We start from the raw sequence: 21,625 nt of genomic DNA, 5'->3' as shown, positions 1-21,625 counted from the left end.
AATGTTTACCCAGCTTGGTGCTGGGTTTGCCCGCTGCTGGTGTAGTGGTAGTAGGCGTGACCCCCTAATCCCTCACTACCCACGGATACCCAACATTTTAGAGATTTCATAAAGCCGCCATAAAGTTTGGATAGTATAAACGATTTAACATATTCAAATCTTCGACATGAAATAGTTTTCACATAGATTTAATATCATTATCGATTATATAAATGATTAAAACTACAAAATATTAAAAAAAGGGATCGATTACAAAGAGATCGATCAGTAGATAGTATACGTTGTCAAAATAGAGCAATAGCGTTGTCCTCGTTATATAGCCGAGAGCGCAGATGCTGGAGCTAGGCGATTACTCCTTGGGCTGGGGACGAACGATCTCGCATTTGCCGGGTGTGGCCGGCGTCGGATCGTCAGAGAACATCGGATTCTTAACTTCCATGTCACCGGTCTGAAACATCATCGTGTTACCGTCCAATCGCAAACTTCGTTAGCTAACCTGAGTAGCGATGTTGTAATTTCACAATCCTTAAGTCACCGATCATTTACAATTGAAAAAAGTATTTTACTGTATTTCAATTTGACATATCATGATGTAAAATAAATTACTTTAATAGTGAAGTTATCTCATTATTTATCTTAAATAGATGTCAAAATAATCCAAAGAATAAGTTGGAATGTAAAACGTTGTTGAAATTAAAAACTCACGAAGTTTGCAATTTTACGGTAAAATTATAGTGAACCACAAAATCAAAAATAATGTATTTATTCCGACAGCGCGCAGCACACAAGTTCATACATACAACACTTTCATGCACACACAACATTTTTGGACGGAAATGTCTGATAAGGATAACAAAAGTATTTTTTTTAATTAAAATATTAGCAGATTTTTCTTAATTTACTAATATTTCTTCTACCATTCCAATTAAGCTTTAAGCTTGTGTTAGGATATGGTTCACGACAATAGTCCAATGGGGGGATTTGAAACCACGTTCTCTGAAGTCAGAAGTCCGCAACCTTGACCATTAAACTATTGGCGCTTCGATAAGGCTAATGGCGCTTAAACCGCCTTTAGCAGAGAAGAATTAAAATTGAGTAAACGAGAAGCAAAATGTGACAAATGATTGTTGAATAGAAGAAAATTATAAGGTTTTTGTTAGTTTACAATTGTTTTTGTGTGTAAGAAATATTCCAGGTTAAATTGAAAAAGATATGTTTCATGAGAACAGTCTTACATATGTGTGTACAATAAAAAGAGAAGAAGAAACATGTTAGAGGAAAGGCACATCAAAGTATTAAGTAAAAGAGAAAGTGGAGTTGTCAAGAGAACGGCGTAGTTAAGACAACAATGTTCTGAATTGCTGCAACGCCGAGGACAAACTTTTTAAATGATGATGACCTTTCTCATATTCGATGGCAATTCAAACACGACGAACAAAAGTAGAAAAAAGTCGTTCAACTGCTTGGTGACTATTGTCGAATGCACATGCAGCATGTAGAATGCAAAACGTAGCTGAAAATTAAACAAAAACTTTAAAAATAAAGAAATAAAATAAAAAAATAATAAAAAATGAATTTCAATTTCCAACAGTATGTTGCCGACTTCAGGCGTAAGGTATAATTGCGGAAGAGTACTCACGGTAGCGAAGCCGGGACATTCGTACACAGTGTAATCTCCCTCTTCGTTTTCTTCATCGGACTCTGGTTCGGACACGGATCCAGGACGAATCTCAGGCACACCACCCCTGCACACATAATCTTTCTTGGAATAGATGTAGTTTAACATATATATATAAATAATTTTATTTAGTCTGTATAGAATTTAAAATAAATTCTTACTTAAAAATATTTCATTAAATCTTATTTGTATCTCGCAATGTATTTTTGGAATCACAAAAGTAAATTGATGTGAAAAGCTCGAGGGATCTTCGCAATTACGTATAATATTGTGTTTTTGAGGTTTCCAATCATTCATTCATTTGTATATTTCAAATATTCCAATAATATAATCTGGTAAAATGTATTCAACTGAAATTACAAATAACTATTTGTAGACGTAAATGTAATTGAAATTATTGAAAAGGGGCGGCCGCGACGGCGGCGGCGGTGGCGCGGCGGTGGGCGTGAGGGCGCGCGAGGCCACACGGCGCGGCGTGGGCGACGTGGAACGAAAAGGTAGAACATTTCCAACCTTCTCCCGGGGACTAAATAAATAATCCTTGTACATTTTTTCTAAAAAGCTAGCGCGCGGTGGATTGAAATGTTGTTTCTGATAAATGTCGAAATCCAATTTGTTCAGTTGAGTCGTATAAAAACGATGCAGTTCCCGACTTGATTTAGAATTGATCTCAGTACTATAAGGTGAACTTGATAAAGTTATTTTGTCACTATCATTAGTTTACATTATATTTAGCAATTAAGATTTGATAATCATCAACATCTTCAGATGAACGTAGCAACGCGCGTCCAAATACTATCTAAAATTAATACCTTAGTACACTTCTGCGAAAACTGACCGGAATCTAATTTGTTCACAATTACATATCTGACAAAACTTTAACTAAAATAAAAGAAGTCGTTATTCAGTAAAGTCGTATTCTCTCTAATTAAGTCTACTTATTAATGATGTTATGTTAAAAATCAATATCATATAAAACGAGCACGGAAATAGAAGCTGCTCGAATGGGACATGATTTTTTTCATTTTTGTTCTTAAGAATAGAAATTGAATAGATTTCATTCCTATAGCCGCTTTTATTAACCAATGTTCGTGGATCCAATTAAAACGATATTTGCTATCTTTTATACAACGTAAATTGGTAACCCTCGATAGTCTAGAGGTTTTAGAGAGGACGTATGGTACGAAGGTTACCATTTTTTTTTAATCGAATACCTGTTTTAAAACTTTTTTGGTTTCGATGAAACCCTGTTTATGCATTTTTTTTAACTTGTTTAACTTGTTAACTTCCAATTTTACCCGCCATCTTACACATGTGTCGAGTGAGCTGAGTTCACCAGGCCTAGATTGGGAATCACTGTTTTAGATGTAAACATACCTTTCCATAGCAATGATCTGTTGCTTTTGATGCTGGTAGTGGTAGAGATGCGCGGAGTGCGCCAGTCTGCTGTCACCGTTAGGATCCGAGGGTCCGGTTACACCGTAAGCAGGGTATTCGGGCTCGCCTGTTGCTCGTATCTTCTTCGATAAACTAAATATAACAACAACACAAAATTACACTAAACAATCAGATAAACAAGAGTAGGCGTTCGTGTAATTGCCATCATCCCAAAAAGACACCGTCTGTCAAAATGTCTCCCGGAGATTGCTTTGACAACCTCAATGGGAGAAAGCCAATCTTTTAAGTGACTTCGATACGTAAATGAATTGCTAAATGTTTATAGCAAGCATCGCAAATGACAAGCACTTGTAATATAGCATATATATACAAAACATTTTTAATGTTGTCAGAATGGAGTCATAATGGACGTCGTTGACAAATTACAAGAGCCTAAACTTCAATCGCGTACGACTAAGAACATAACACGTACGATCATAAAAAATAAATTAAGATTTTACGAAATGTTTTATTCTTATCATTTTTTTATATCATAAGGTGGCAAAGCAAAGCGGCCAACTGAATTCGCCTAAACAGCGAAGCGACCTCTGCTCATAGACATCTACAAATGCAGATGCGTTGCCTACCTTAAATTGACGGAGGAGGGGACGCACAGAAAGATAATATTTCGCTTCACATGCATCCTGCTCCGTCAAATCCACTTCTCCTTCCCATTCTTTCCTTATAAGAAAAGGGTGGGTAGGGGAAGAGGACTAAAACAAGGCCTCAGGAACGCACACACTTAAGACGAAATCGGGAATTTTTCCACTTCACGCCTGTTTTCTGTGTGGTCGTGGTATTACACCGGGAGAGCCGGCAATTTCGTGCAACAGATGTTGTTTTTGCTGGCGTCTTCCACTGTTAGACCTAACTTCACATCTAAAAAATCTTTACTACATTCATAATATGTCAAGTAGTTTCTAGCGTTGTGTTCTAAACTTGACCACGATCACCGTTTTATAAATACTTACACGTAGAGTCCGTAAGTCAATCCAATAAGGGACACAGTGATGGCAGCGATGACACCGATCAGAATTGCGATGCTGTAGATAGAATCAGAGAGATTTGAGGCGTTCGTTTCGTATAGGAAGGTGTGGCGAGGCCTGTCCGTGCTGTCGCTGCAAATGGCACACATTCACAACAAAGTGGTCACTAACAAATTATTACTATCTATACATTTATATAGTACGATTAAACGAGATCTTTTTAACTACGAACTTTACGGTCTTTTAATATCTTAATACATATTTTTGTTAATTTAAATTTTTTTCTATCATCTTTTTTCATAAAGCGAATTTCATGAAAAAAACGCTCGTTCATTCGTACCGACTTTAACTATGCTACATTCCTAACATATATTACTACTCACAATACCGTTAAAAACAAGTTTTCAAAAGTGACATGCTTAAAACAGTTTCTGAAAAAAAAAAACAATACAATCCGTGTACACGTAATTCAAACTCCTTCACAGAATAAACTAAAATGTAATCAAAGTAACTTCTCATAAATAAAATAACATTTCTAAGAATCATTTTACAGAACGTAAGCAGCTTAAATGAACGAAAGTATACAGAACCTTAATTAAATAACAGAAGATAGAATATTTCAAGGAATAAATCAAAGTATCGAACATCACATTTCGTTTTGTTTAACAAATAAATTTCCATGAAATTTTAATTTAAAGACCAATTGATAAAGTCGATAATGCCATGTCGACGAAGAAATGTTGTGTTGCGATTCTACTAACAGTTTCAAGAGGTGGGGTGTGGGGGAGTCGGGTTAGTTCTAACGACCTAAATCAATATTCGATCATTTATACGTCTTTTTAATTATTTTGTATGACAAAAAAATTGTTCGATTGCCCTTTAAACAATATAAATTATGATTATTGATTGCTAATGGATGTTTTGATTAATGTTTAAAAAAAGATTCGAGATCGAATATTGATTCCTGCCGGTGCACAAACTACTTTCACCTCTCTTCGGTATAAGTTTCAATAGACGGATGCAATATTTTCAACCAGCGCAGATTGGCTGGTATTAAGGAGACAGGCGCGCGGTATTCCATATTAGCCCTGGAATTAATATCCTTTCTACTGTTACTGTTATCAAAGATTTTATTATTCAGCTCATGATTACAGCGCCATCAACATACACTGGTAATTAAATCGAACAACATACTTTTAACTTCACATATTTTATTCTTGATTTCCCTTATGTATTTTGTTAAATATATTTACGATCTACCAATGTATTCCTTTTAAAAAATACGTTTGCCACCGAAGGGTTTAAGTGAGTGGGAATCTCACATAACTGTCTTTCGTCCAAAAAGCAGGGTATCTTACGAGGATTCGCCTGACACCAAAAAAAGGAAAATAGGTGGCAATTAATAAAAGTTTAAATATAATTTCATAAAGACGTCTCTCTTATTGTTATTTAAGACTAGAATTTGACATTATAAAAGTTTATATGAATTTTAAAATTGTCTTAAATTGAGACATCGGATTGTTTTACGATATGTTGCGGGACTTCACTGAGAGCTTGGGATATTGTTCTTGTGAGTTCATTGTCAACGTCCGCCGCATCTGACCCCCCCCCCCTTCCCTATCCACCCCACACGGTTGGGGGCAGAGCGGATAGAGGCATCATTTTTCTCGATGACCGCACCCCGAACGATTATTCGCTGTTGAATATGACATTGCTGGCACACCCTTGTCCATCGTATTTATTAAAGTTAGTGTCCTGTATCTGGTCCTTACTATAGTAATATAATATTTATATTTACCATATTAATATAATATACTAAGGTGGTATTCATCCTTATGAATACCACCTTAGTGACCTTACTGGTCACCAAGAATGTTGCACACGAAAAGTAGAAAAACAAGTTATAGAAAACAGAGAAGAATGACGCGATAAGTAGAATTGCATATTTGTCCTTGTTAAAAGCTTTCGGTGATGCATGGCTTATGTTAAAGTAGAACATAAAGTAAATCTAAAATAATATAGTTTTAAAAACAGTCACTTTTAACAAAGGCTTTCATTGCGTTGTTTACGAATTCAGAACAGCTTAATAATTTCAATTTCATAAAAGTGTTAACCTTTACGTCACTAACATGAAAGAACCGATAAAGTGGAACCGACTAACGGAACACTGACATGTTACAGTGGACGATATTTATTTTTTCACAAAAGCATTTTTAATAACTTGGTAACACTGGTGGACAAAACCACACTCTATCGTTCGGATTTTAAATTGAACTTGTTCTCGGAAATGGAATCTAACCAAAAGTCAAAACGAAAAATTCTCTACACTGCAAAAATCTATTTTATATCCTATTCTAACCTTGGCCTAATAAAACCTTGTGGGCACGAGTTACATTTTTACGTTTTATAATTGTGCAAGTTTTTTGTGTAATTTTCTAATATACAGCTTTTTGGAGACAAATATGATGGTTTATTATTATTCTTGTATATAATTTGTCGCTCTAATTTTGTCAAAGTCTTTTAAATTTTGTATAACGTGTTCCGACTTTATTTTTAAATATATCATCTTTAATAGTATTTCAAACTAAGAGGCTTAATAAATAAAGTAACGGCTACGCAGAGTTTCCCGAGGGAGACCTCAAGTTATTTTTAAACCGATTTCTATTTAATGCGAAAACACGAAGATGTTACAAAAATATAGAAGTTATTTATAAATGGCATTAAGTTATTTTCCTGTGAAAAGAAAAATAATGGATGAATCCAGTAAAAGGTAACTTTGTCTATAAATATTTTTTGTGTAATGGATTAGAGTTAAGAATAATTAATTTGTTTTTTAATTAACACCTTAAGGTCAACTCGGTATCTTTTAGATACGATATAATGAGTCCAATGATGTTTACATTTTCAAATGAAATTCTAAAAATACATTCAGATTTGAAATGGAAAAGTGCTGTGACTTTTTTCATAGAAAACACAATGTTAACGAGTTAATTAGAGAGCTGAAATAGCTTGAATAGGGCATCTCAATTCTGTTGCTAGAATGAAAATGTAAAAAAAACATATAATTAAACTTACAAGCCACGAGTGAGTTCGTCCACTTCGTCAGCTACAAGTGCATTGCTATTCTCCGAGCGCGGACTGATCTTAGGCGCCAAGCCCAGTCTCTTCATGTGTTCCATCACATCGTCAGTTTCTTCATAATTTTCAGTTGTTTTCGTCCCTGAATAGAAAATATTACATTAATACGTTGAAAGTACGAACAATTTTAAAATTTAGCCGTAAAACGTAGCTTATTATAAGATGTGACGATAACGAACGGATAGTTACGAACTGAAATTATGGATAATACATAGATTTGGTAAACGTTAATCTGCTTCATTGTGGTCTGGTGCTCTGGTCAAGAGTCGGATAAGAACGGAGATGATGTTTGTACTTACGGAATTGGTTTTCCTCCAGATAGTAGTATTGGGAGCTCTGCGGTGTCCAGGCGAAAGGCTTCGCAGTATTTTCTTCATCATCATGCCCGTTTGGCCACGCCCTTTTACTATGACGTAACATCTGGCCACAAAACAATAATATGTAATGTACATATGTAATCTAGCTGTCGCCCGCGATTTCGTCCGCGCGGAATGAAAAAAAACTTAATTAGTAGCCTATATGTCCTTGCAGGTTTTGTGAAACCTTACAAAACATACAGACAAATTGAGAACCTCCTCCTTTTTGAAGTGAAGATAAAATCCTAAAATTATTAAAATGTAAGGACAGTTATTATCTAAACGAATGTCTTTTATAATTGTAAGTAGTGTAGAGTAACTAGCTATTCGAAGTCGGGACGCGTCGTTAAACCACAAGGCGGGAACCTCAACTAGTGTCGCAAGACACATTATGTTCCTGGTCCACTTGCTGTATGAACTCAGATAATTTATAACGTGTAAATAACGAGCAAGCTTCCGCGAACTCGTGTTATTAAATAAATATTGTATTCACAGTTTTCACTTCAAATATTCGAAAATTGATAAAGTGATTCTTGTTAACGAAAATAAATTAATGTTTCGTGTGATTTTAATTACTTGTACAATATTCAGGGAAATTGTTATCAATGTCAAAATTGAATTAAATAGCTGCTGGGACTCAAATACGTATTGCACATCAGTAGAGATTCGGTCCTTTGATGATAAGGATAATGTGAAAAATCAAATAAGATAAGAAGATATCTTAATTTTCACAGGTACACATTATAGAAGACATGTAACGCGACTGTAATAGCTATTTCATCTACTCGATTACAGTAAAATTGTCAAGCAAATATAATTACTAGGACCCACCTAAACTTTCAGCAGGAACTAGTTATAGACAGGATGTATAATGGATGCCAAGGATGGGGGAAAGGGGGAATTGTAACGAAGTTTAACAGTAATATAGAACACGATGCACGATACTGCGTTATTGCATTAAACGCGACGTGACCTTACCGTGAGGTTACGGTGAACCTCCGTTGTCGTAGTACACGTGTCAAAGCATTATAACCAACCCCTTTATTTTTTTAAAGAAAAAAACACATCGTTTTATTTTCTTTTATTATGTCCATTACAGAATCTTGTTCTGTATTCAGCATTTGAAGTTTTTAACCAGTCGCCCGAGAAATCGCTACGATTGTGCTACGAAAGGTTATCTTTCTAGAACCTTTGAAAATTTATGACTTTAAAATTGACCAATAATTGCATAAATTTTGAGGTGATGGCACGAGGTGTTAATGGATTCATAAATCCACTTACGTTGTGAGGCACGTGACGGAAATGTGCAGCACTCTACCGGGTAGTTATTGAATTTAAAATGCATTTGACCGGAAGCTACGTCGCACGAGCCTTGATCAAATTATTGCCTTTATTGGCACTTGACCTTCAATCGTGGGTTGTTTACGCTGAAATTTTCATGATCGCCATTTTGTGATACGTAGATACACATTTACATTAGATCATTTTCCAATATAAAAATATAGCTTATGTTAGTCCTAGAATTTGTGAAATATGCCAATTTATGACTTTTACAAAATGATTAACAATTTGTCTGGGTAAGTCAGAAACGGGCGGTGTTCTCGACTTGTAGATGGCATATGTATTTGCCGCTGTATATTGAAATAGTTGGAACAATGCGACTATAGTGTACTTCGCTTTGTACAACCGTGTACATTTGCAGCAGCCCTGAGGCTTGACTTTACGTAACTCTACATTTATAAGTAAATAGACAACATCGTCGTGGCCCATTTAAAATAGCCATCTAGAGCGGACAGTTCTTTTACATCACCGACACGTTAATTTAAAAATGTGAACCTTTAACTTTTATGATCTCTCCGTCTACGAATAATTAAGACCATAACATATTTTATGTGACTGTTTCAGTTATGGAAACTAAGTATGATATTTTCGCGTGCTTTATCTATATAGCCATATCACTAAAGATCATCAAATTGTTATGAATATTCTCATGATGATGATAAGCATATTTTCTAGTATGTCAATTACTGTGACATTGGTTTTCATTTTCGATTTTTTAATTTATGTTTCCTAAATTGTACGTTCGTATTTAAACGTGGACTCAATTATAAAGAATGATTAAAAATATTAGGCCGCTTCTTTGTGTTTGTCTATAAATAACTGTGATGTTCGTAAACACGATCAATAAGTTGCGAGTTCTTTTCTCTATCGGATATCACTAAGCAGATATCTTCAAAGTCGGTAAGGTTAATGTGTCGGTGGGCGTAATTAGAACAAAATGGACGTTGTTTTCGTACATTGTAATACAACTGTTTTACCTATCTGTTCCAATTTTTTCTTTATGAATATAAATGTAAATATTATTTAAAAAAGGATTGAAGGATGTAACAGAACATAAATTAGCATTTTCCCTTTTTAGCCGACTTCAAAAAGATGGAGGTTATCAAGTTCATCTGTATTTTTTTTATATTAGACGAGTAGAAAACACAAAAAATAAAAACAAGCATTTAATTATGGAGTTGCACGTGGATGAAGTAGATAACAACTAAATTAAAATAAGTAGCCCACATTCTTCAACGCTATATTCTACATCTGTACCAAATTTCAGCAAGATCCGTTAAGCCGTTCCTACGATACTTTCAAACAAACATCCATCCATCCAAACATTCACATTTACAATATTAGTTTGATGATGTGAATTAGACTTAAATATAATTACATTTCCACGGTAAGCGGGTTAACTGTTCGCGGATTATATCAGAGCATTATGATTAGAGAATATTATCATCATAGAGCATTAATACCACAAAGCGGCTAATGGTTTGTCCGTCGGCCGCGGGAGCTTGCGTCGGATTATTGTATTCACTTAAGCTGTAACACAGCCCGTAATGGGAAGCGAAGGGGACCGAAGCAAAGCATATCGAAACCGAAGTGTAGCACAAAGTTAACAACAAAAAACAGCCGGATAGATAAAAACTATTTTTTTTTTATACCAAAGAAAAAAAATTGCAAACTTCACTAAATATACATCGAGAAGAACGAAGCGTAAGGGGAAAGTAGAGTTGTCTCGTTTTTAGAATCAGTTAGGCGCAGTGATACTTGCTCATCGATACGAACCAAATCTAATACTGTTTCAAAAGCTACGGTTCTTTTTTGCAGCGGTGTGTTACAGAATTTACTACGGCTTAAGGTAAATGAAAATTATTTGCTTGTTCTTGTATTTAAAGGAGGCAATAACTATTGGGTCTACATCGCATAAAATATACCGTATAATTATGAAATATAAATATTAAAAATACTACATTTTAATTTATTTCAGTCATTTTCTTTTTTGTTAAAATTGATAGATATTATTTCAGTTCAACAACAATTATACAAAGCCAGCAGTCTACTGAAGGTTTAGCTGTCTCAACGTAGACGTAATTATAGCCTTCGGCGGTGCGGAATTTATTTCTTATATTACATCCCCCCGTATGAGAATGAGGACTACCCATTCTAATGTCATTTGAAGCTCACTGAAGAAAATTTGTCATAGCAAAATACATACGCGATAAATTATAGAACTTATGGTCACATTTAGCTATGCGATATTTGATCTAAATTAGGAAGCAAATTACAATGTTTGACGAGACGCGGGCGCGATGTTTATTCTTGAAATGATTTAACAAAGCTACGTCGCTAGCTACAAAGCTATACGATATTTTAATTATTACGGATTTTCTTATTTTATAGTATGGGAATATTCTTCGCAATGCAAGCCCCATGTGGTTGTGTGAAATCTAGCCATTAGAGGGACGCTGTTTTTGACACTGAACGAATTCTTTTCGTAAAAACTAGGCGCCAAGGGTTGTGTAGCAGTCGTTTGTTTTTTCTTCACTAGAGATGGCGTCCAATTTGACATGTGGCAGCTCTATCAAAGATAAATATAGCTAGAAATTTTAAAAAGGATACGGGGTACAAAGTTTTATCTCAACCGACGAAAAGGTTATATAATTATATATTTTATGAGATGTAACTCTTTTCGTGGGATGAGTGTTATCTTACGTGTTCCAGCCAATCGTTCAGTTGCGCGTTAATTGTCGTCGTAGCGGGTTTCAGGGTCGATCTGCCATTGCTCGCCGGCGGAACATCCACGGCAGTCAGGAGTGTCCGCAGTTTTGCTATGTTTTCATCTGCATGCTTCGCCATGTCCTCATAGTCGGCATCGGATGGTAGAACCGCTTTAGCTGTAAGAAATTTACACAATTAATATCACGAAATATCTTAAAATGTTAATATCCTATAGTATCTTAATAAAATAATACTATTTTCAACACTTCTCTTATACTTATGGTACGACTACACTACTACACAGTACTCGCTGTGTATACATAGAATGTCTCTCTTTGAACACGAGTGTTCCTGATTGCAAAATTTATTGTGACAACATAATTAGTGTCGCATCAGCCGCTATGTAAAAGTACGAACAAGTGTAACCATCATTAATGTCGGACATTTATTTCGGAGTCTTATAGTACCTTTACACTGATAGGAGGAAATTAGATATTTATTCTAAAATTCAGAAAGATTTTTAGATAATTAAAATTAGTTTGGCTCGTTTTGCTCTTCAATTTGATTTGCTTTAGAAAGTTTAAATTGAGCTCCGTTAACTCTGTGCTATTTAATAACAAAGTTCATCGAAGGGACACTTCGTTATCAGGGAGCGATAGTGTCGTGTTGTGACGTCACGCCGGCAAAAATACGCGTATTGATAGCACCCGCGAACTAACGAACAGCATAAGATGTGCTAAGCAGTAAGTTTCCACTGCCGAAATACTTGTACAAAAACATTATTATTTATGCATAAAAGTACACTTAACGACTTAAAGCCCAAAGCCAAAAAAATACACTATAATCTTGATATAATGTATCTCTGATATAAAATACCTTTAAGATTTAAACACTATAACGATTTCAGTTGCAGTTCGTAGAGAAACTTGTAAACGACTTTGCGTTGAATTAATAAATGAAGGAAGCCGCGAGCTGCGGTGCCGCTAAGTTCAATCGACTTAATTACACCTACAAGTTACATTTAATAGAAATGTATATTGAATTGCGACGGAACATAATCACTGATTGATTTACCTGCGTTTACTGAAATTTTAACATAGACAGTAGTAGAATTTATTTATTTAATCAATTACTAATTTTGACATTTTATATACTATCTGGGTATGTAGACAGACAAAATTGTCTGATCCGGTGCGCATAAGTCAAACTAAATTAGCTTACTATCACCACTTTTCAATTTAAACAAAAAATGTCACAAGATCCTTGTCATACTGTATTAACAGACAAAGTTGTCTGACCCGATAACTAGAATTCAAACTAAATTAAAACAGCTCTCTATCATTCCCTTTCAATTTAAAAAAAATTGTCACAAGATCCTTGTCACACTAGATTGACAGACAAAGTTGTCTGACTCGATGAGTAGAAGTCAAACTAAATTATAACATTTCTCTATCATTCCCTTTAAATTAAAAAAAAAAGTCACAAGATCCTTGTCACACTAGATTGACAGACAAAGTTGTCTCACCGGATAAGTAGAAGTCAAACTAAATTACAACAGCTCTCTATCACTCCTTTTCAATTAAAAAAAAAGTCACAAGATCCTTGTCACACTGGATTGACAGACATAGTTTTCAGACCCGGTGTAAACAAGTCAAAATAAATTGTGTCAGCTCTCTATCACTCTCTTTTTTTAAATTAAAAAATGTCACAAGATCCTTGTCACACTAGATTGATAGACATAGTTGTCTGACCCGATGAATAGAAGTCAAACTAAATTATGACATTTCTCTATCATTCCCTTTCAATTTAAAAAAAAATGTCACAAGATCCTTGTCACACTAGATTGACAGACAAAGTTGTCTCACCGGATAAGTAGAAGTCAAACTAAATTAAAACAGCTCTCTATCACTCGCATTCAATTAAAAAAAAAGTCACAAGATCCTTGTCACACTAGATTGACAGACAAAGTTGTCTCACCGGATAAGTAAAAGTCAAACTAAATTAAAACAGCTCTCTATCACTCGCATTCAATTAAAAAAAAAATGTCACAAGATCCTTGTCACACTGGATTGACAGACATAGTTTTCAGACCCGGTGTAAACAAGTCAAAATAAATTGTGTCAGCTCTCTATCACTCTCTTTTTTTAAATTAAAAAAATGTCACAAAATCCTTGTCACACTAGATTGATAGACATAGTTGTCTGACCCGATGAGTAGAAGTCAAACTAAATTATGACATTTCTCTATCATTCCCTTTCAATTTAAAAAAAAATGTCACAAGATCCTTGTCACACTAGATTGACAGACAAAGTTGTCTCACCGGATAAGTAGAAGTCAAACTAAATTATAACAGCTCTCTATCACTCCTTTTCAATTAAAAAAAAGTCACAAGATCCTTGTCACACTGGATTGACAGACATAGTTTTCAGACCCGGTGTAAACAAGTCAAAATAAATTGTGTCAGCTCTCTATCACTCTCTTTTTTTAAATTAAAAAAATGTCACAAAATTCTTGTCATACTATATTGACAGACAAAGTTGTCTGACGCGCGGTATATAAGTCAAACTAAATTAAAACAGCTCTCTAGCACTCCCTTTCAATTTAAAAAAAAATGTCATAAGATCCTTGTCATACTATATTGACAGACAAAGTTGTCTGACTCGATGAGTAGAAGTCAAACTAAATTATAACATTTCTCTATCATTCCCTTTCAATTTAAAAAAAATTGTCACAAGATCCTTGTCACACTAGATTGACAGACAAAGTTGTCTCACCGGATAAGTAGAAGTCAAACTAAATTAAAACAGCTCTCTATCACTCGCATTCAATTAAAAAAAAATGTCACAAGATCCTTGTCATACTATATTGACAGACATAGTTTTCAGACCCGGTGTAAACAAGTCAAAATAAATTGTGTCAGCTCTCTATCACTCTCTTTTTTTAAATTAAAAAAAATGTCACAAGATCCTTGTCACACTAGATTGACAGACGAAGTTGTCTGACCCGATGAATAGAAGTCAAACTAAATTATGACAGTTCGCTATCGCCCCCGGCTGATCGCGTGAATAAGCAAAGCGAAGATGCCCATTTAAAAGTTGGTAAAATTAATTAAAATTGGTACTATCAGTTCAAACTTAGCAATCAGACTCCATTCTAATATTTATAAATTATAATTAAATAATAATATTATCATGATTACATTTTGATTTGATATTTGGCAATTTTAATTTAAATTTTTAATTAATTTAGTTCAATCACCGATGTAAGGATTGCAAAAGAATTAGAAAAACATTATATATTTTAGAGATAATTCGAATGTTAAACTAATTTTCTAATCGACGTGACATATTTAGCGGTAGTTGAGCGATAGTTATAGAGTTTGAATACCGTCGATAACTTGTAAAGTATTTTATTGCATGTTATAGTCAAGTTATCGCATACTAGCACTTAGGGCACACGTTCCAACAACTATGAACTCCTTAACTATGCTAGAGTATAGACGCTTAGGTATACAACCGTCAACTATTTGAATATTTTAAGTTGTTGCCTGTCATTACCGAGCTTCTGAATTATTCCGATATAACACATTTTTTCCAAAAAAAACTATTGTGCCATTAATTTAATGAAACGTCACTATATGAAATTCAAAATTATTAAAAAAGGCTATTATTTTATAAATATAAAAGTAATAGAAATATAATAATACTATTTGTCGCACGCGAGCAAAAAAACTTAATTAGTAGCCTATGTATTCTTCCATACTATTATCTACAACTATGCCAAATATCATCGAGATCCATGCAGCCGTTCTAGAGATACTTACTAACAAACATCCAAACATTCGCATTTATGACATGACTAGCTGTCGCCCGCGACTCCGTCAGCGCGGAGTAAAAAAACAACTAAATAAGTTACCTATGTGTTCTTTCAGACTATGTTCTACATCTATCCCAAATTTCATCAAGATCCGTTGAGCCGTTGTCGAGATGCCTTCTAACAAACATCCATCCATCCAACAATCATCTAAGCATTCGCATTTATAACTTGAAAAATAAGATTGCAGGGGAGTAATATAAAAAAATTGTATTATGTTTTAAAATGTAAAAGCTTCTAATAATAGAAAACTAAGTTATTTTAAATTATCCATTATCCGGCTGACCTTTGAGCTTTTATTATTAACAGGAAAATTTCTATTTTTTCGAAAGTAGTACTGAACATCACTCTCCAACCTAATTATTAGTTCCTCATTGTCCTACAGGCTACACGGTTCCTTACAAACTTTTATAAGTTATGCACTGTCTTATATTTTTTTTATCTATAAATAGATTTTGATAAAGCTACTCGTACTATAAAGACGCCATAGTAGGTTTGTGTCTTAAACATACAAAAACTTTTTTTTTTATTATCAAACTTCAGTTTTTCCATTTCAACGTTAGTCAGATGTTTCTATGAAAATTCATTTCATATCAAATCAATAATGGTTGCCGCTTTGAAAAATTTCCGAAATCCATCGCTTCCGTACACATTGGAAACAAGAATGCAACACGCATCATTGAATGTCAAGTGCGTGCATGCACATGTCGTCGGCGTCCTTGGCTTTTAGACGCAATTGCTTTTTTTTTATTAATTTAAAACACGTGTTATATTGATATTTATGCGCTATACAACGTATTAATAATTCGGTGTACATTTCCAGTGACATCCAAAGGGTTGTTTACGTTTAAATGCCATGATAATTGCTACTTAAGGTTTTTCCATGCGCCGGCGCGTCGTCGTTCTTTGTTATGTCTAGTTAAAGGTCAAGGATATGGTTTGTTGTCAAAATAATTTAAGTGCGCAAATAAATTATTGTACTTTTCCGTAAATTAAAAGACAAAAGCTTTATTTATGAATAATGTACTTTGATAGTCGCCAGCTAAAATGTAAACAACTATCTAAAGGTGAATACTATTAGAAAAGTATTAGTATTTATTTGAATTTTTTCTAATCTTTTTCTAATTTCTTCTATAATACTTTTACGTTAATTAAGTTAACAGTTTTAAATAAACATTAGAACTTTTTTAAAAGCCATTAAATTTCAAAAACTATTGATTAGAATGCTTTATGTTTAATTAAAAAGTATCCAATGACGTAAGCAGCTCCCGGGCAACTGAGATATAACCTTGTTAAGTCTCATCCCAAGGTTTGAATTTAAACGTATATTAAACAAGTCCAGTTTTTGTAACCAGATCTTGAATGACATTATATAAAAAAAACAATTAATTAAAATCTACTAATATCTGTAGTCTTATTTGCAAAATCTGTAAAAGATTTTTAATTAATATCAAATAATTTTAAAACTTTGAGGACCTCTAGCGCCTAAACTACGAAACTTTGGATAGAAATATGTTTAGATAAGTCTTCATATTTCGACCAATGAATGTATGGTACTGCGTTGTACACATTTTACCCGGTCACCCTGTATCTCTAAGCTGCTTATAGGAATTGTACTGCATAATACTTTATCATCAAAAAGTTTCGCTACCTTAGTGTATACAACAAAGGTAAAACTACGTAGCGTTCTCGTCAACAATAAGTACATTATAAAGAGACTTCGAAGAAAGTTTGAGAATTGTTGAGTGGAAATTTATGCGATGCGCTACAAGTTAACAACGGCAAGTGATTCATTTCGTATCGAACTGCGTATTAAAATAAATTAATCTGTTAGTCATTTGGAAGCTTCTAGAAGTATTCAACACGTTATTGTAAACACGAAGTTATTGTACCCCACAAATCACCTTATCTTTGTCAGGTCCTTTAAATAAACAAAGCTGCATAACAAGTGCAGAAAGTCTGCTATAAAAACATGTCATCATCCATCACATTTTGTTAAATAAATACTAAGATAACAATGTTATTACTTTGTACGTGAGTTTGGAATTGTAAATTCAAGGCTGGAATCCGATTGCATTTGTGTTTGGTACATACGGTTCTAATTCCCAGGATGGTTGATAGGAAATTACTTTGTTCGCAATAACAACTATCGAAATTACTTCAATCAGAATTCAACATTATATACAAGTCTATTTATACGCGAAGTACTTTATGATAATTCAACAACAACAGTGGCAACTATTGCATAACAGTTGTTGATTCGCCACCCAGACAGGTTTAAATTAAAGTGAACTTTTACTGACGAATTAACCACGCAAAAACATATTGTTTACTAAGATTTTTTTCAACAGAAGCATAGCAGTGGATGTGTACGGTTAAGTGAATCAGAATACCAGTCGGAGTACTAAAATCAACACTCATATAAAAAAGATAAAAGTTGTGTTTGTTTGCACGTACGCATTACAAAAGCTACTTATCGAACATGAGTGACTTTTGAGTTTAAATATAGAAATTTGTTAAATATAGAAAGTTATAAACTGATTAATGTTACAACCTTTACAAAGCAAACAAAACGTAAAAAGAAAATACGTGCGACGGCAAGGTTAATCATCAATCGTTCAAAGTAAACGTTCAATCGTACAAGTTTGCTCTGGAACAATTTAATTTATAAGGAATCTGTACGTCGCAATAGCGATTTCATCTCGACGCCGCCGCGCCGTCAACTTGAGAATTGCAATAACCAAAGGCCAAAGTCAATTTAATCAGCTGCACGTTTTTTTTTCACTTTTGCCGCATGCAATGTTTACAATTTTTAAGAACATACTAGCTTTCGACCGAGACTTCGTTTGTTAAACGGTGTACCGACAGCACAACTGACAATTTTTATATGCATATACACTGAACAGTTAGGAAACGTATGAATACTTTTGGATACAATAATAGAATATAAATAAAAGGATCTAAATAAACAAGAAAAATAATTTCGTATGTAAATTAGTTTTTTAAATGATTTGAAATGTGACTATGGTTATCAAATAGCACTGTATACGTTGGAATAGAAATGTTCACGTGTACTATACTTGTGAAATCGTGCGCAGTTCTTTATAAAAAGCTTAGCACACAGTAATAGAATATTTAGTAGCAGATAAATATTTAATGAAATAACGTATTACAATTTCGATCGATGAAATAAACATTTTGAATGTTAACATTAAATCTATTCGATAACAGTTGCTATGTCTAATAAATACTCCTAAAGAATATACATTTTTTACAATTTTTTTAAGAAGGTAAATTACATATTTTGTTTTCAATAAGAATAAATAAAATAATAGTTGCAATGTAAAATTAAGTACTGTTTCATGCTTGTTATATTAATTTACTTTTGAGCAAACTTGTTATAGATATTTCGGTATTACGTTTTGTAGATATCATTTAACATTTTATTATCTGGACTTTCGTGTGACTTACGTACACTTCGGTGGAATTTTGAGTAGATTTTTTTTTTATGTTCAAATATTGTAATGATTTCAAACCGGAAAAATACATTACAAATACAATTCTTGACAAATAGAATCAAAAGAGGTCGAATAATAATTTGTTTTGCAGACAAAAACGATTTATAATCTGTCAATTTGAATACAGTGACGGACGATATGTTTTTTCACGTGTTCCGATTGTCGTAAGTATATATGAAACGTACTTCTGTCTCCCTAATACTCATTGCAAAACAAAAGAGAGAATAATAAAGTTGTTAATACGACAGTTGATTCACGGTCGCAGCATCATAATCAAAAAAAAGACATCGGAATCAACTTCAGCTGCGTATTACAAGTACGCAATATCCTTGGTTTTATTCGTCGCAATGTCTTCCCCACCGCGTGCATTTTTATTAGTTGTTTTGGAATATGCGTTTCAATTTGAAACACATGCTCCAAAAAAGCATTTGTGAAAATAAAGAGATAAAATAAAACCACATTTCATAAAATTTTATTAACAATGAAAAACATTTTTATAGACATAGTTTTTTTTTGTCAGAATCCTTCGCGTGGAGCCTTGGTGCACCGGTGTCCAAAAAGTTTGTTCGTAATATGATTATAAAAAATCAAAATATTGTGTTCATTTGTTGACCGCTCTTTTTTATCGTAATTTTTTTTATACTCTCAAGAGTAATAAATATTTTTTTTATCATTTTACAATACATTTTTGTATTTTTTTTATTTTCGTAACCGACCGATCATTTCAATCATTCTGTATGTCTAGTCATACCGATATCGTTCCAGTATAACTTTATTAAAACAATTTGTCCAGTTGCCGCGCTAGTTGAGGCAACTTTTATAGAGCGCCGCTTCATTGACAAACTATCGACGTTTGATCCGACAATCTAAGTTAGTTAACAGAGGGATAACTTTTAATTTTATAAACTACTTGAGTAGCATCAAAAAACTATCTTTTTTCTACGCTTGGAATAAAGAGACAAGGTTTATTTTATTCTTTCAATATGTGTAGACTCAAATCTTTTTTTTTTGTTATTTTTTAAATTGTTACGCGCGATCCGTGGTTGATATATTTATAATATTTTTTTTAGAACTTTGGTTAACAATGCGCACAGCATTTCATTAATTGATAATTTATATATTTATTTAGGTACATTAAAATAGTAAAGAAATAATAAATAATAAAAAATACTGTGTAATAGTTCGCGAGACGCATAAAAATAATAATAAAAAAAAATTAAAAATAAGATTTTTTTTATTAAAATTTCGACTTACGTTAAAATATCTTGATTAATGAAAAATTAATGAAGGCCGTCGTAACAAGAGCGTGTTGAAGAATAATTCTTTTTTTACACATTTAAAATGTTTCTGTTAGTCCGAATATGTATAATTTTTTTCTATTTTTCCTTTTTTTTTAAAAAAAAGTGCTTTCGATTCGATTAATGTAATTTAATTTTTTTTCGTTGTTTTTTATTTTTTTCCGTTTTTAATAATTTTGTAAAAATAAGAGAATTTTTTTATATTTTGATAATTTCGAATTTTGTTTGAAAGTTTTTTCCGATTTCAACATATTAAACAACGCAAATTAATGAATATCACGAAATACGCGACATCATTAATTTATAATTTATAAAAAAATAAACGCTACGACAGAAACATGTTTAAAAACAAGAAAAGCACTGCATAAGGGCGGCAATTTACAAATGTTGCGCTGAGTAACAGGTGTCACACGCGAACTGTTGCGAGCACAAACTACTTTCCCGAAAAATTAACACGCAAAAATAATCGCACGGCTTCTTCTAAAATTCGCAAAAGTATAAACGCGACAGAAAACAAAGGTACAAATAAAAAAAAAATAATAATAAAAACTCACCATAATATTCAGCTACATTCCACGCTGTCAGGACCATGACGATCACCCGGATTGCGTGCATCTTGTCGGCTGCTTCGGTGCGAAGTGAAGTTCTGTTTACTACTCTCGCTAAAGCTAGAGTTGCGCATCGATCGATACCGCCCACATCACAGCCATCTACCCATATAAAAAGGACACAAACACCAATTCACCCTTATCACTTAACCACAAAAGGATATTCCGCCACTTACGACCTTTTACTCCGAGGATTATCTTCCAAGCGTACATCCGCTGAAAACAGACAGTAGCAACTAATGTTCTGTGTTTTTTTGTTTAAAGTTCAAATTGAAATGATGGATATTCTCAACTTATGGTCACATCGTAGTCGCTACTAAGCATGCTGAAGTCGCTCGAGTACAGTCGCCGGAAACACGATACAAATTACATTGGTAGAAGATATCCTTTTCAATATAATTAGCGCCTGAAGGCTAACGTCGATCACAATACGCTCGGAAAAATATAAGCTGTTAAGTTCCGGCGGGAGTTCATCTTAACGGATTAACTTTAAAGCCTGAAAGTTGTCACTTAAAGTTTGAAACTTGGTTTCAGTGGAGTTATTAGCTTAAGAAAACTTTTCTTTAAAAAGAATCAAGTGACGGGGTACTGCGTTAAATAATAACTATTATTTAAATGTTGAATAAGCTACGTTCTCTCCGCTACATGTTAGGTGGTGATGTTGTCAACAGATAATACGCGCT

At 33.6% G+C, this 21,625-nt stretch overlaps 1 protein-coding gene across 1 annotated transcript; it reads right to left on the bottom strand.

The window, feature by feature from the left end:
• Window positions 1-110: 110 nt before the first annotated feature.
• LOC106126351 (uncharacterized) lies at window positions 111-20,997 on the bottom strand. The gene is made up of 9 exons (XM_013323968.1): window positions 20,889-20,997; window positions 11,640-11,821; window positions 7,539-7,659; window positions 7,177-7,321; window positions 4,087-4,233; window positions 3,056-3,208; window positions 1,640-1,745; window positions 1,400-1,513; window positions 111-448 (listed from the first exon to the last, which is right to left on the bottom strand). Exons 1-9 carry the CDS (start codon window positions 20,947-20,949, stop codon window positions 350-352), a joined length of 1,128 nt encoding a protein of 375 aa, XP_013179422.1. The 5' UTR covers window positions 20,950-20,997; the 3' UTR covers window positions 111-349.
• Between the last annotated feature and the right edge of the window lie 628 nt (window positions 20,998-21,625).

The sequence above is a fragment of the Papilio xuthus genome, unplaced genomic scaffold, assembly GCF_000836235.2.
Source record: "Papilio xuthus unplaced genomic scaffold, Pxut_1.1 DF825017.1, whole genome shotgun sequence".
NCBI lineage: Eukaryota > Metazoa > Arthropoda > Insecta > Lepidoptera > Papilionidae > Papilio > Papilio xuthus.
The sequence above is the reverse complement of the archived record's forward strand: the minus strand, read 5'-3'. Positions and strand labels throughout refer to the sequence as shown.